This window comes from Trachypithecus francoisi, unplaced genomic scaffold (assembly GCF_009764315.1).
Source record: "Trachypithecus francoisi isolate TF-2019V2 unplaced genomic scaffold, Tfra_2.0 Lachesis_group19, whole genome shotgun sequence".
NCBI classification, from domain to species: Eukaryota; Metazoa; Chordata; class Mammalia; order Primates; family Cercopithecidae; genus Trachypithecus; species Trachypithecus francoisi.
The window spans coordinates 24,613,272-24,630,476 of NW_022681464.1; the positions used below are offsets into that span (position 1 = coordinate 24,613,272).

Genomic DNA, 17,205 nt, shown 5'->3' on the forward strand with positions numbered 1-17,205 from the left:
GGGTGCTTACCCTATCTTCATAACTAGATACTGGACACTGTCAGAACAAAACTGCCTTCCTATTTTTCTTGGTAATAAATTTTGTGCTGCTAGCTAGGAGACTCAGACTGACACAGTAGTTACTTAGGACCCTTGATATAAGCAATATTCAAAGTTATGAAGTACTGTTTCTGAAGGCAAATTCTATTCTGTCTCTAAGGTCATTTAAAACTTCTTTGGAAGAAAATATTGCAGAAGAAAATATTGCAGATCCTTATACTGTACCTTGACAACTTTCAAAATGCCTTCATTGGTTTGTGGGTCTGTTTGAATATCGAACCAATTCCCATCATTTCCAGAGAGAATTAAATATTGCGCCAACCAATTATCGGTGCCTTCTTCATCAAGATCAATTGCTTGTAATCGTATCAGTTCCGGACTTAAACAATTCTCTTCAATACTGGCTGAGTACTAAAATGTGGGGATCAATTTTGTAGTCAATGAATGTTCAAAAGAAGAAAAGTACTTAAGAACACATAATTATTATTTAAAATACTAACAACAAACTATGTCAATGATTTTTGCACCATTATTAAATGCCCATAGTCCAATCAGGAAAATAAGAATAAAATGATTACAAGATAATAACACTGACATTCATGTGCTGTATGTAAAATCAAGATCAAATTAGCACTTCATCTCTTTTTCTTTTCTTTCTTTATTTTTTTGCTTGTTGTTAATTTTCTTTATTCTTTTAGACAGGGGATCAGATTTTTTTCTGTAAAGGGCTGAATAGTAAATATATTAGATTTTGTGGGCCAGAGAATTGGTGTTGTAACTCCTCATCTCTGCTGTTGCAGCACAAAGTCCCCACAGACAACATATAAAGACATGAGGACAGCTATGCTCTCTAATAACACGTTTTTTGTTTTGTTTTGTTTTGTTTTTAAACTGAAACAGACAGCAAGTCAGATTTGGCCCTGCTAGTTTGGATTTTATGCTTCTTCATGCTTAGAGATGAAAATGGAAGTTGAGAATGTTTGGGGCTCTAGTAGAATTCATTCAGCAAATCATGAGGCACGTACAAAAACATTAATGTTGCTATGTCATTCCCAGAATTAGATCAACAGATTTCTGTGTTTCTGTGAATAGAGTATATAGAGTAGACAGTTCATTGCTTTCACAGAGAAGGCTTGTTTGGAGTAGTGAGTCAAAGACAAATATACAGTTTGAAGGTATATTACTACACATAAGAAATTCCAAAGTTTCTACAACAAAGTTGAGTATGTCCATACGTAGGACAGAACCAGGCTCATGAGCCAGCATGAAAGCAAATTGATTATTGACACTTGTGGTAAAAGGATGATAAGAATACAAACTTACTGAGGTTTTCTCTAAGGTGGGGAAATTATCGTTGACATCTAAAACCTTGATTCTACAGTCACACTCAGAAGACAGTCCATCTGCAGCTCCATCCCGATCTGAGCCTCTCACAACTAGGTTGTACATACTGTGTTGCTTAATCAAGATGAAAAAGAATGTAAGACTTAGGTTTGTTTTGAATAGAATCCAATGCATTCAATGCCATTATTTCTCTACTCCTTTATTTATATAATTGAGCTTTTAATTTTTATTTAAAAAATTTTTATTAAAATTTTTTATTAAAAATTACTCCTTTATATTGGAGTAAGGGTACACATAGATCATTTTATCTTTGTCTTTTCAAAATTGGATTTTTTATTTCCTATTCATTCACAGAAGGCTTTACCTCCCTGTCCAAGAAACTGGACATGGTGCAGACCTCTCCAGTGTACCTATTCAGAATGAACATGGGTGCACCTGACGGCTCCTGAGAGACGATCTTGTAGGCAATTTTAGAATTCAGATGATTTTCTTCATCCGCATCTGTGGCACATAACTTTACTACCAGTGCATCTAGAAATAGAAATGGAGGTGGAGAATGGTTGGGACTCCTAGAATAAATTCAGCAAATCATAAGGCATAAGAAGACAGAGTGGTTGATCTTCTCCTGAATTCTCTGTTTGAGTTGTCCATGGGAATATAGTACCATAACTTTCAGCTCTACCAGTGATTACAAAAATAATTGTGGTTTACTTTATAAAACTCTTTACTGTTTTAAAAGTACTTGCACTCCTTAAATGATTACATGCTAAATTAGTAGCAAAACAGTTCTCTTTAAAGCACGAAGAAGAAGTTCAATAGATTCTTTATCAGAAAGCTGAATAAACAGATTTTTATCTGTTTTATTTTTTGCCATGGTCTTGTGAAATCATTTTCAAAAGCTTAATTAAGATTATAGTTTAATTAAATTCAACATTGTAATTATTTATTGAACACCTATATTCTTAATTGCCACTTATCCAGAAAGCAGATAATTACTCCTGGTTGCACTGGAAGATAGCATTTTACCAAACAGTCACAAATATATAATTATTGAAAAGAAGACTTGTCCATAGCAATATAAGAAGTTCCTAACTACTCATAGGTAGAAAGAATAGATATCCTAGGCAAATCCCCGGAGACATCAATCTACAGGACAGATTTTTCAGAATTGTCAGGTCCTTGATGTTCTTTTGCTTCCTAGGCAGGGGGACTTGGTTGTGGGTTTCACCTTCTCTTCCTTCACCAATGTTGTCTTGAGGTGTGTTCATGAGTAATCAAAGATGGACTTTGGACTTTGGCTCTTCTAGGCAAAATCTCTTTGCCTTTCTATGGGAGGACCATCCTAGTTTAAAAAAACATTTTGTGTTTATCTGCCTTTTCTCCTGAAATTTATTTTTCCTATTATTTCCCCCTAAATTTGTTTAGAGGTATATGGGCAGACATAGATTTGAAAGGGAAAGGGACATTAGAGGATTGGGGAACAAACTGATATTCATGTGCTGGACATAAAATCAAGGTCAGAAGGCAAAGGGAGAGGAGAGACAGGAAAGTAGCCATATAAGAAAAGCATAAGAATAGGAAGGAAAGAAGTTCAGGGGAACTAATATAAAGGAAAGACAGAGGGTATTAGAACTGGAAATGGAATTAAGTGGAATGGAAAAAAATGAAAGAAAATGAGAGAATAGAATATAGTTTGCTATGTAGTCTGTGAAGATCAATGATTACCCTTAGTGAATGATCTGATGGGTACAACTGCACGTGCTTGCACCATCACGCTCTACCTAGTGTGGGTCAGCCAAACACTTTGAGTAACAGACCAGAACAGAGCCTTCTTAAACATTCCTGGTTTATTCCTCAGTTTGCTCACTTGGATTTAGTTGTTCATGTGCCCAGTAACAATCTCTAGGGAAGGTGCTAAGCACCTGCTAAATTCCTGTAGGGATCTTCCGCAAGTAAGAAGATATTTTATTTTATCATTTTAGACATAGATTTCCTTTTCTAGCTCAGTTATAAGTTAAAATATGTGGGGTTTATTCAAAATACAAGTGTGACTTTTTCTGTCCTTTACATTTCCTGTATGTCAGTCTTCTAAAGCTTCTGACCAAGAGAAGTAGATACACTGTGACACAGAGAAGGAATGTCATTCTACTTACTGGCATCACTATTTTCTTCAATACTGGCTGTGTATACACTTTGTGAAAAGACTGGAGCGTTATCATTTATGTCCATAACTTTGACTCTAAGCTCAAGAGGCCTTTCTAAGTCTTCACCATGTGAATTCAGAGCCCGGCAATAGATCTGTGGAAAGTTGGAAAAAAGCTGTCTTTTTCCACCAAAGGAATTTTAGTAACATGCTTGAAAATATATCAGAAAATAGGCAAAGAAACAATTTTTTCCAGTGAATTCAGACTGTAGTACAGTCAAATAATTTAAATATGATCAAGACACTTGACTACATGTACATGCAACACACCAGAGAATCCTAAACTATAAACTTTTATTTTCACACTCTTTCCATTCCTTCAAGTCTTCTATTTGGGTTCAGTCTACCATGATTTATCAAAAGTAATCCATTATCTTAAGGCAATATTTTTTGAAAAAGGGAAGAAAACTAATATGAACAAATCAAAACATACGGCTATGACTTACCAAGAAAAGTGGAGTTATCTCTCTGTCTACCACTGAAGTGATGTTAATTTCCCCAGTGCGAGGATTAATGGCAAATACCCCATATGGTGGTCGATCAATCCCTACTCCAGAAATTCGGTATGTAATCTTCTGGTTCGATTCGCAGTCTGATCGAATCTATGAGAAAAATAACTAGGATTGTGATCCAATTTAGAGCAGATAATACTTAAGAGTGTAGTGGAATGAGAAGGGAATGGGCTTCTTAACCAAATGGGCTTTGGATTGAAACCTGGCACCATGAATTAGTCCTGTGTGACCTTGGAAAATTTACTTAACTTTGCTCAGATCAGCTTACAATGGGGATAATATTACCTATCACACAGATTTGTTGCGGGAATTATGTGAGGTAATGTGTACAACATACACACTTGATGCTAGGTTTGTTATTAATAACACATTGTTCAATTCTCCGATTTTTTAGCATATGCAGAAAGAGCTTCACAAAAGAAATTACAATCTTTACTATTTTTTTAAAAAAAACTTGTGTCATATTAATAAGTATCCTACCTAAGCTGGAGTCTGAGATTTAGTCAAAATGGTCTATAAATTGAGAATATCAGAGAACTATAATGGTTAGAGATATTGGTAATAATTTTATAAATGTAAACATACTGCACCACTTTTCTGCCAAATAGATTCTATGGCAAATATTCTGCCACATAGATTTTGCTTTAGTAGCTTTTTTATCTATTGCTGATAAATTTAAACTGAAACAGTTTTGAAATCTCACCTATATACTAAAGATAAGAGCATTCAGTAAAATAGTAAGATTTGTTACCCGCACATTCACAGTCGAATAAAGACTGCTGGAAATAGAACTTGGGTTATCTCAACTCTAATCCAAAGGCCCTTTTTGGATAGAAGAAAACTTAAGAACCTCCCAAAATGCAAAGGTAAAGAAAAGAATATGCAATATAAGTGGAATAACATAAAGCTACCACTATGAGTTGAATGGAAATAATAATTTAAAAGCATCCCTCCAATTTGAAAACATCTGAGAGAGAATAAATCTGTTTTCTTGAGCTAAGGTTGTATCTGTAACATCATTGCTGATGCTTACTACGTTTTAATGTAAAGCTGGAAGGAGGGAATTCTGCAGATCAGTTTACTGTTCAAGATCAAGATGCCCAGAAAGAGTGAATGAAGCTATTAATGTGGATCCCATTCCTCATGGATCAATTTATTACACATTCTTTAACTCTCCTTCTTTTCAGTAGGCATTACTTGTGAAAGTCTTTTGAGACTCTCTTATTTTCTGGGTGTGGAGATCTGGTGGGAACTTTTGATACTATCCTTACTTTCTCAGAGTGAATTCATCAAGTGCAGTAAACTTAGCTTGACTTTCTGGAGGGCCAGTCTTCAGACTGTCATTAAGTGAATACACTTCCTATGACATTGACAAGCAATAATGAGCAGAACACAAATGGATGAACAAAGCCCAGTTGTGCTGGAGATCCAGCTCTTTCTTCTAGAATCACTTGCATTGACTGCCTGCCCCACATCAGCCTCCCTGCACATGATATTCAAATTGTGCAGGGAGGCTCAGCAACTGGAGCAAATGACCACATTCTGTCTTCTTAAATAACTGTGGAGCAGTGAAGGCTGCAAATCTTGGAAATATTTGAAAGCTTCCCTGCTCTGCAAAAGCATCTGTCATCAGCTTGCTTCGTCACTTACTTTGGCAATGGGGTTCCTCTTCGAGTTGTCCTCTCCTTCTCGACAGGCTGCAGCAAACTTGATCCACTCCCGCTTTTGTCGTCTGACTGTTTGCCATTTTGTAGTGCCATTTTCAATGTCAAATTCCTTCACCTTAAGCAAAAATGGTTCGGGTGTCTTACAGTGTTAGAACAATTTTACTTAGAAAGGACATTTATTTAATATTGTAAGGTGCATTTGGACGAAACAGTGATATTGAATTTGAAGAACAGAGAACGTTTTCACGAATTCACAACTCTGGATACAGACAGCTTGGTTACCCCTGGCTGCCACTCCTTTTGGAATCGTCTTGGTTCCAGTTATCTGATTCTAGTGAAACAAATTTGATCAGCTACTTGAGGAGCTCATGATGTGCTGTACTGTATAAGTTGGGCAGTTTTCCTTTTTTCAATCTATCTTCACCATATAGGAGCCTTGCCTACCTCATGCTTCATTGAGCTTTCACCAGAATTTATAGTCTGCAGAGTTTAAAGATTATCATTGCTCCGTGTATGCACATCCCATATAACATAAAAGTTGTGCTGGTGAGTCGTGCTTACCTAAAAGAGAGAAGAGACTTTTTCTCTTCTGTTGATAAGGACACCACTGTGGCTAAGCACCCAAACATATTTTTGAGGAATTAGAAACATATTATTAATATTGGAGGAATTGATGATTCCTCTAATAATCCCATGGACACCTATAAGGCTTTGCAATGTTGTCATTTGTATCTGTGCTTGCTATATGGTTTCTCTTTTGTAGCCTTAAGTTGCTACTGTTGATGTATAGTTAAGAATTTCATACTCTTAATGAGATTAGAAATGTCACTACATGTGCAAGCATATGTGTATATATGCATAAACTATATACATGTGTGTGTTTATTTTTGTAAGTCCTAATGTACCCCCTGAAACACAGGTGATTATAAGTTTATTTAGGCTAAGCTTCATTTAATTACCACTTTGTGGGAAGGAGGGGTTTCACTGAATGAAGCGTGTATTACAACCAGGGTATTTACATCATTTCCCCATTTTGATACAACTTACTGAAATGTATCACCTATTCCCTATTTCACCAAAAAGATGAGAAAAGTAATTTTGTTTTTTTCCAATGACTTGAGAGGATCCTAAGGAAAATTTAACTACTGTAATAAAATAAAGCTCTGCTAGAGATAGAGGACAGCAGCTCTATGTTCTGAGTTCCACTCTAAATGGCACCAGATTGTATGTTTTTCATTCAGCTGTGATTATACAATTTGAATGTTTGTCCTTTTTCTCATTGGTGAACCATTAATTATCTTTCTGTCTAATGTGTCTAAACAGTCTCTTCCCACTTTAAAGTGTCACTTTGCTTCTTTTGCTTTGCTAGTGGTTGGAAAACATAAATAAGTTAACTACTCATATAGTTTGATAAACAGGAGTTACTAAGACAACACGCTATTGCAAACACATGGCCTAAGAGCATATAGATTTGGGAGCCTGGGCTTTACCATTGCTATTTCAGTTCACCAGAGATTCTTTCTCTTAACTTTTATCTGGATAATTACAATTTCAAATATTCTGATTTTTATATATAACACATTACAAAATTCAGTGTTTGTTTTAATTTTAAATTGAGAAAATAATTTTATTATACATTACCTCAACAATAAATTCACTGTTTACTTCCATCACCACCTGTTTTAATAGAAGATACCACATTAGCATAAATCTGCATAATTTAGAGGAAGCCACGTCATAAAAACATTGACAATTTCTTTTATTAATTCATTTTTAAATATACATTTTGTTGATAATAAGAAATAAATATGGCTAACACAAATGAATAATAGACTTTTTGCCCTCCAAAGTATTTACATTTTAGAGAAGACAAACACATAAGTCTATACAGCAGGTTAGGATACCTCAGTGGGCCTGATGGAGGATAGAGAAGGCAACTCAAGTTATCCAAGTGAATTTCAAGAAGACTTTCTAGGAGAGTAGGGATTTGAAAGGGCTCTGCAGAATGAAGCTAGTTTAATTGATGAGGAAGAGCATTTCAGCCAGGGTGAAACAAGAACACAGTTGTAAAGGCTCTAAGTCAGCAGATGTTCCAGAAATGGTCAGTAATATTTTTGCTGGAAGGTGAGGGAACGTATGAGGAGCTGTGGGAGACGCAAGAATCTACATGCTATTGCCCTCTGATGCTCAGTGCCATTCATTAGAAAAACAGATGAATAAGTTCTTTGTCAGTTGGAATTTATTTTACTCCTATTACTCCTTGAATTCTTATATCACCTTTCTATTGATGAATTATTCCTTCCATAGGTTCATCTACTGGAATATATTTTCAAGCTTCAAACATATTTTAATGTATTTTAAGGTTTTTGTTGAGCAGTCTAGCATACTTGTCTGTAATGAAAATACAGGTATGAATAGAAATTTTATTTTATTGAAATTTCTGTCATTGTGAAACTCTAAGTGTAAAGAAACATTTTTTTCTCTGAATTGGATTAGTTTTACAAATATACTTAGCTCACAGTTGAGCAAACAAAATGCAAGTATTGAAATTTCAATGCAATATAATTAAATATGAAAAGTGAAACTTTATTGGAAATGCATTGCAAACACGGGGATGAAGTTTTAGAAAAATTAGTTCATAAATAAATATTACTTATTATTAGAATTAAACAAGCTTCAGAACCAATTCTATTTTGTCTGGTTTTGTCTTTCAGTTGTAAGAACTGGGAAAACTTGTTCATATTAACAGATGACACTGGAATTTTTTTTCTGGTAGTAGAGTCATTAAATTCTTAAAACTTATTTTGAATTACATGACCTAAGTCTATCAGGCAATGTATCATCAAAATGATTTTTTAATGATGTATAAGTTGACAACTCCTTTAGGTCCTCTTTTAATTTTGTTGAACACAAATAATTGAAAACCATGACTTGCAAAAGGATTTGTTAAGTGCTTTGAAATTAACTCTCTTTCTTAATACTGACGTCAATATTTTCCATTATTCCTTAGTGTAGTGTTCCAGATAATTTCACAATCTACTGGAGTGCAACAGAATAATGTTTGCCATGGCTGAGAGGTGTGACTTTTTAAGGGGGATCTGGGAGAGAAGGACTAGCTTGATACCTTAAGTTCAGGTGCATGCTGAGGTAGATTGAATTGAAGAAAGACTAGAAGTTGAGGATCTGGAAAATGCTAGAATAAAACTAGAGTTTTAAAACTAGAGTTTTAAAGGAATATGCATTCAGCAAAATATGTGTCCCAATTTGAAGACTATTATAGTAACAATTAAGCTGATATCACATGTATATTTCGAAGTTCAATGATTTATAGTTCATAGTGGATATGTAGCCTTAAATTATAATTTGGCTTAATAAAAAACAATGTGTTTTATCAAAAATTTCTTGAGACATGCGGGCACGAGAACTCAGTAGTGTGGTTTTGGACAAATCCCCTGGCTTCTCCCTGTTTCAGACTCTGATCCAAATAGAATGACCAAGGTGGAAGTGACAGGCACAGCAAATGCTCAGTACATTTGTAAAGAGGAAGGAAGAATGAAGGAAGAGTTTTCTTCTTTGATTTCAAGGGCGCGTTCATAGTGCCCCGTGACATCTAAAAGTACTAGTCTATCATTTTTAAGAATTTGAAAGTAGCCACATCAAGCAGACTTGTCTGTAGTTTAAAGGGATGAGGAGTTTTGAGTTCATTTTACCTTGGTCTTATCCTTTCTACAGAGCCCAACTCAACTGAAGTAACTCTGAGAATTTTTTAGTATAAGTCCCTTTTCATCCTTTTGCTGTCCCTGAATTTTTTATTTTTAATTATTTTCAGGCCAGAGAAGTGGAACACTAGAACCCAGGGTTCTCATCTAGCAGAACCTGTGCTGTGCCTCCGTAGTACATTTGTGGTATTTCTGCTCCCTGCTCAGCTGGTTCTAAGGATGAGGGTAACAGAAGCCACACTCTCCAAATCCTGTCACTTTATATACAGGTCTCCCGGAAGGAACTTGCCAGGTATTACTCCCAGGCCCTATGAAATCATAAGCCCTATCAGGAGCCCTCACTTTCTAGGAAACACCTGTTAATAAGTGTTTTGGAAGAAGCATGGAATGACATCAGCCTCCTAAATTGCATAGCATAGTATAACTGTATGAACCTCAGTTAAACTGTGAAAAGTAGTCATGGACTCCTAGGTAATTGTGGAAATTCCTTGCCTACAAAAGTCTTTTAAAAAATTTTTCTTTCTTAAGACCAGTCAAGTGCAGTAGTGAGACAGGGGGGAAAGAATAGAACAAGGAGTTTGACCTGCAAGTGACTGTGAACAATCAGTTGAGACAACTCACTACCTTTGGACCAGCCCGAAAGTCATGTTTTCAGAGCAATATGTGGTTTAGGCATCATCCGCTGATGTGGCTTGACCTGAGGCCCTGAGTAAAAGACACACACACAGAATGGAAATGGCTGAGCCAGTCATCACAATGGTAAAGTACTAGAAAAGGGAGTTGGAGGCAGGTGCTGTTGAGGGAGCAAACATAACCCAGAGAGATGTGTGGTATCCTGAGTGTGTTACAGTCTCTCTGGGCCTGGTTGATGACAGTTTCCTGTTTCACTTTATTTTTGGATGTCCTTTTGATAGGTTGCATTAATGGCAAGAACTTGAACAGGACTTTTACTGGAAATATAAAAATGCTGAAGAAACTAAAATTTGGCCAGGTGCAGTCCCAGCACTTTGGGAGGCTGAGGCGGGCAAATCATGAGGTCAGGAGTTTGAGACCAGCCTGGCCAACATAGTGAAACCCTATCTCTACTAAACACACACACACACACACAATTAGCTGGGCATGGTGGTGGGTGCCTGTAATCCCAAGCTACCAGGAAGACTGAGGCAGGGTAACTGCTTGAACCCGGGAGGCGGAGGTTGCAGTGAGCCAAGACCATGCCATTGGACTCCAGCCTGGGTGACAGTGCAAGACTCCATCTCAAAAAAAAAAAAAAAAAAAAAGAAACTAAAATTTATGTCTGTGCTAATTTCTGAGAAAGAAATGAAGAGTAAGACACAGGCCTAGAAAGAGTGACATGTTAAAACAGGAGGCAAGCAGGAAAATAAAAAAAGATATTGGGATGAATTAGGCAATGTAAAGAAAGAATGTACAGTGTTGGGCATTGGCCCAAAAGGGGAAGGGAGTCAATGCTGGCAGAGTGGAAAGAGTTTTGGGTTCACATCCTGACTGTCCCAGTTGTGAGCTGTCTGACTAATTTACCCCATGAACATTTTTTTTAAAATTTGTAAGATTTGCCTTTCGAGACTTTTGTAATCTCTTCAAATGGTTTTGTTAACTGTGAAATGTTTTGTTAATGTCAGGTGTTAGAATGGAAATGTAGTGGTTGGCAGCTTCAGAGAACCAACACCTCGTCTCAACTGGAAACAGTCGAGCTCTTTTTAAAGCTCACTAACCATATTAAAGTTGCTCATCAACATGTGGGTGGGAAATATATGATGAAGTGACTTGGTAAGAAAGATAAGTTAGAAACTAAATCCATTCATTCATTGAAACATTTTCATTGGCAAAGCATGTGACAGACACTGTTCTCCGTGTGCAAGACAAGTTTTGACCTGTAATAATGTATATATTCCAGAGAGGAATAATAGGATATGCCATACTGTATTGTCATCTAACTTATAGAAAATTGCAGAAATTTTTATGGGTCTTGTTTTCTCTTTTAATACTTACTTCTAGAGAGAATACGATGATTTTACATAAGATATGTAGACTCTAAGTCATATAATATATGCTTCTTGCAATATTGGAATAGATATTATTCTCTTACATTCTGAGTGTATTTAAAGTGGTAGCTACAGAACAAGGCTACTGAAGTAAGTAGTCAGTTTTGAAGTCATCCACATATGTAGGACCAACTTATTAATAAGCAGTTCTTGCCTGAATAATGCTTATAATAATAATTGAGTAAAGCAGTTACCATCCTACTAGGTCTACGGTAGAGTTGCCAAGTTCAAGCCTAATTATACCACTTTTGTTTATAATTGAAGGTGTATCAATAATGACGTTTTAGTTTGTAAGCCATGTAATTTTCTGTGTAGAAAAGAAGGGCAAACATTTCTCATGCAACTTATGTCTAAAGATTTCCCTCCAGGCACTGTTGTCACACACCCTGTAGTCAGAGCTGCTTTCCACGAGTGAAGAATTCCAACTGTGCTCCCACTTGGGGAAGGGAAGGAAACATTACTGCAGCTTAAACAACGGTTTCATTGCTCTATAAGGAACTCCTTCCTGGATACTTAAGAACTAGAAAAGAGTCATCGGACTATGCACTCAGGATCCAGAAGCTCTCCCCCACACAAAGAAAGTATCTTTCAAAAAGGAAAAGGGTCGTAGAATCCCAAGGGCCATGAAATCTTTTTAGGGCAGAATTTTTATCCTGCAAGTCAATAAGTAGATATTCTTGAGAAAACGATACTAAGTTATAGGTCATGGTAATACCAGATATCTCTTGGGATATAAAACTTTTTATATAAGGTTCTCACCATGGACTCCTCAGAAATTTGAAGGCAAAAAATATAAACTTATCCACTGATTTAAAATACATTTAGTAATTCCTTAGCCACTTATATCAACAAAACAATAATATAGGTGAGGTTTGCTTTGATGTAACCTTTGGGGTGATGAGTACATTCTTTCTGTAATAAGCAGTACTGAAACTGATCATTTAAAGCAATGTAGGGTATTCTGTTTAGTACAAATATCAAACCAAATCAGATAAGGTGTTTTTCTCTCCATCATATTTCTGGAAATTTGCCTGACAAGTAAATAAAAACAAATTTCTGTTCCATGTTTTAGAATAACATATTTGAGTGCATGTGAGAACTAAATTGGTAAGTGGCGAAGTTAGTTTTAAATATGTTTTCAAATTTTGATGCCTGCTCTCAACTTGCAATAAGATAATAGCTATATTTAGCCACCTACCTTCTTTACTTCCCAGAATCAGACTATTTAATGGAAGTGTTTACATCTTATATGTAGCATGAATGGTCACCATACATAGAAAAAAATTCTTATCTGATAAATGGTTGTCTTTTATGACCTTATCAACTTGATATAATATAGGCCTCTTCCAGCTAATAACTGTCCTGCCTTAAGTGATTCCTTCCTTATAAAATTTATACAATCTGTAGCATTACCTAAATCCTCAGATTCCCCAGCCAAATTTATGAAAACTATTTATGAGCCAGAAGTGAACTTCTACTATGTAAGTATTCAGTGGAGATAATTTTAGAATTGCAGAGTTTCTACAGTAGAAGCAACTTAATAACATCATGTCTAACCATATATTCTCACATGAGATCAAAGGAAGCCCTGAGAAGCTGGGTCCTTTTGCCAAAGTCACACAGCCACTTTGAAGAGGAGCTGTGATTCAAACCCGGGACTTCTGAGTCTCGATTCACTGTTGATTGTTCCTCACCACCCCTATCTGTTTTATAGGAGAAGAACATGATAAGCATCCTTAGGAAGAAAATGCCAAATGACTCGTGATAAAATCAATGCCCTATTGTAATCTAGAGTTTTGAGTACCTTTTACTGGTTAGCCAGTCAGAACTTTGTTTAAAGTACTATTTGCGGTTAGGATGTAGCTGACACAAAGTACCTGGGAGTCTCTGAGAGGCTGCCACACCCTCATTAGTGTAAGCTGCAATGATGCCCCAGAAAGTCTTTGATTTAGTTAATGAAGAAGGGGCAGAGTTCAAGTTCAGGAAATTAAAGACAAGTAGGCATGCCTACTTTCTTATAATATCTATAATATCATATTGATTCTCCTTAAACAATTCTTGTATTTGTTTCAATTTTGAAACATGCTAGAAGTCTCTACCTCCCAATTCCAGACATTATTGATTGATATGGTAAGGGATCTATTATACATGCATAAAGAAAAAAATACATAAAGAACTTTTTCACAATTACCATGAAATGTCAAACACAAAGACTTCAGTATCAATGAGGAGTAGAAGGAATTAAGTATTAAAAACGCTAGTGTTACCAAGGAAAATAAATAAATACTACCAAAAAATATCCCGAGTCTGAAATACAATACTCTTTCAAGATCAAGGAGAATAATCAACTCTTCAATTAAATAATATTATCATAAAACATGCCTGTGCAGAAGGCAATGGGAGGTAAGATTTAGTGCTCAGAAGTGGCCTCTAAAATCTTGACACATACAGTTTTCCTTACAGAAAACCAAAAGTTTATCTGAGTCAAAGCATGAAAAACTCAGTAGAAGTGTAACAAGAGGTATATATTAATAACTTACTATTTCTATTGAAGACCAAGTTTGATTCTTGCCTCTTCTTTTAGTAACATTTATTTTATGCAGTAAATAAATAATGATCATTGTAACAGAATATTGCCCTTCTAGGTTGTGTTTTTAAGTTTAAAAATATTTTTCAAAAATTGTCTTGTTTAATAATCTGTCTCCTAAACTCAGAGGATGCAATATTCTACCACTGTTCTCACGTTCCCTTTTGAGCTTGGGGTTGTGTGCCCTTTGGCAGTGTTTGGCTCCTGTGCTGCTCTTGAAGTTTAGATATGTGAATTCCAGAAGAGTAGCTCTCACTGTGCCTACTGGAGAATGATGTGCTCCCATCTCTCCCAGCCCTAGCTACTCTCTGTTTCTTACAACGGATGTTCAGAGGAGTCTGGTATAATTGCCACTTGCCTAAGAATAGGATGGGAATCATTTTCTAAGCGTAGGTTGTAGCACTAATGTGGATACTGCTGGGAGATTGAAGTGTGGCCACCTATAATGCGTTCATCTTAATTTACTTTGAAAAATTTGTACAATTCCTAATAATCCTGTCCTCTTATCTTCCCACTTATTTTTCTCAGCTATTTGGACTGAATTGTTCTATCATTTAATCATCAGTAGACTTAAGTCTAGTCTAGTATAACTGATTCTTTAAACAAAACTTTTCTAATTGAATTGGCAATAGTTTGGTGATTGGCCAACTGGAACTCTGTTCTTTGGAGTTGGAATTATCTCTTTCTAGGGTAGGATACTTGCTATGTATGCTGCCTGTCTGGAAATCATGTCACACCTTGGGCACCCAAAGGTTAGAGGAAAGTAATATAATATCCAAAATGCCATGTTTACTGTAAAGAAATAAGTCATTTAAATATTTCTTTGCTGGTCTGTAGGAATGTATTAATAATTTGAGAAAAGGTTCGTCTTGATGGCTGGGCTTCATTTTTCTTTAGCAATATCTGACTGGAAAAAATTTTCGTGACTTAAATATTCATCATTATTTGCAATGTAATTTCAACATGGCTATCATTCCTCCACTTTGAAAGAAACTCATAGGGAGATAACTGTTGAAAAGAAATGGGCTCAATTAACTTCCCTTCAAATTTAGAACCCATTTGCACTGGGAGTTTTCACAGCAATCTATCTGATTTATGTATATGACCATAGAATATGAATTTTATTTCCAATTAAAAATTTTAAAATAGTCCTAGCATTTAAAGTGAAGTAGATTATGTCTCTGAGGGCATATAAATTTAATTCAGCCAGATTCTCATCCTGCTTCTCCATGGCAGTTTGTTCCTCAAGGCACAGAGAGTTGTTTGAAATTAACAGAGGCTGGACTTCTAGAACTCTGTTTGTAGGAAGGGGATTAAAAATGGAATAAATCCCATGTGGAAAGCCCATCTGCTGACAGAGACAAGACCTTGAGGCTGCATTTCCTTCCCACCTCTTTAAATTCTACTTACCACTAGAACGATCAAGAGGCAAAAGTTTCTGAAGAAGAGCCAATCCATTCCTTTGGGTTTCTCTTGCATACAAATCCTGTGAGATTCAGTTTGAGCCCTTGTCTTCTTGGTTCCGAATTCTGCTCTACAGCAAAATACGCTTCGAGACACCCTTTTAGGAGGGCATGGGTGATAACTCTGGTGCTCTCGGGGCAGAGAGATGAAGATACTCTATAATGACTCTGTTTCCCCACCCCAGACTCTCAGGCTGGTCTGGAAGACTGGCATTGTTTGGGCTCTGGGTAAGATTTTAGACACACCTTGATTCTTATTGCAATGAAACCCTTTGTTGGACACCAAAGAAAAACCTTACAGAGCTAGGACAAGATTTACAGGGAAGATAGCCAATGAATAATAAATTACTCACAACATAAAAAATAATTAAAATGCTAGGGCCTATCATCATGCTGAATAAAATTAGAAGGCTTCTTCTTACTGCCAACATTGTAAAAGCAAAATTACATATACTGACAACACATACACACACATGTCCACTACAGAACCCACTTCAAGGAATGATACTTTTAGCAGAAGCCATTGTTGAAAGTCATCAGGCCTCAAGTATGGTATAGGAAGAAAGATAGAATAATGAAGCTTGTCTCAATTCAGTTGATTCCTGCTTCTCTCTTTAAAATGTCTTGTGGTTGAACTGCACTCTCAATTTTAAAGATGTTCTTAAATAACAAAGTTAAGGTGAAGGAACTCTTATTTAACTAGTACCAGTATGTTTGTTTCCATACTTTGGCATTTTCTTTCTTGCTTATTCAGTCAAACCTCTACAATATGATATTTACAAAATCATTTTAAAGTAATTACAGTACAACATTCTCACTTCTCATGGTATTACCACTGATAAAAAGTACATAGTGTGGGTGAAGAACACTGTTTACACCATCACAAACGTTTATTAAGGAGAAACTGAAGTTGGAAATGTGAGAATTTAACGAAAAAAAGCTCTGAGTGGGATCTAGATGTTTTTGAATATTGTTTCCATTTTTTCATGTCTCCCTTTTCCTTTGTTAGTGTGGGTTTGAAACAGGTTATAGAGTATCCTGATACAAAAATTGCAGGCTGGCAGCAACGTCAATAAACGTAAAAGAAAATGCAGTTAACTGTTCTCTGATTTATAGATAATACATGTTGGTTGGAGAATTTCAAAGGCAGACTGCTTCCTGTCTTCACTATCCCGTCACTGTAATTCAGAAACAAGGTTGACCCTGGTAATAGAATGTATTCTGGGTATTGCTTACTTTTTTGAGAAAAGTAGTTTTAGCATTTTTGGAAGACAGATAAAGTAATTTATTTTTGCATGATTTCATGTCATGTTGAATTAGATAATTTAATTTGCCTAAGAGAATTAATTAAACAACACTAGGTCCTTATGTGAGATTGCTTTTCACAAGGGAAAAACAACATTCTTCTCTATTGTTCTGTTTGAAGGAGATATTTCACAAAGGTTTCTACCTTTTGTTTACACTATAGATGATTTTTTCAGAAATATAAGATTTTCTGTCTACCTGAATGCTATTTAGAGGATGGGTTTTAAAGAAAAGAAACAGGAAGCAATAGAAATAGGTACTAGATTATTTATGTGGGTACCTCTAGCTTTCTCCATTTGAAAC

At 35.9% G+C, this 17,205-nt stretch overlaps 1 protein-coding gene across 1 annotated transcript in view; it reads right to left on the bottom strand.

Moving 5' to 3' along the window:
* Nucleotides 1-15,828, bottom strand: part of DSG4 (desmoglein 4) — a 39,271-nt gene extending 23,443 nt beyond the window's left edge. The window contains exons 1-8 of the mRNA XM_033178063.1: nucleotides 15,545-15,828; nucleotides 7,407-7,442; nucleotides 5,749-5,880; nucleotides 4,033-4,188; nucleotides 3,537-3,681; nucleotides 1,748-1,914; nucleotides 1,363-1,497; nucleotides 265-450 (exon numbers count right to left, since the gene is read on the bottom strand). Of these exons, the coding sequence (XP_033033954.1) occupies nucleotides 265-450; nucleotides 1,363-1,497; nucleotides 1,748-1,914; nucleotides 3,537-3,681; nucleotides 4,033-4,188; nucleotides 5,749-5,880; nucleotides 7,407-7,442; nucleotides 15,545-15,613 (1,026 nt within the window). The 5' untranslated portion in view covers nucleotides 15,614-15,828. The remainder of the gene's footprint in view (nucleotides 1-264; nucleotides 451-1,362; nucleotides 1,498-1,747; nucleotides 1,915-3,536; nucleotides 3,682-4,032; nucleotides 4,189-5,748; nucleotides 5,881-7,406; nucleotides 7,443-15,544) is intronic.
* Nucleotides 15,829-17,205: the final 1,377 nt, after the last annotated feature.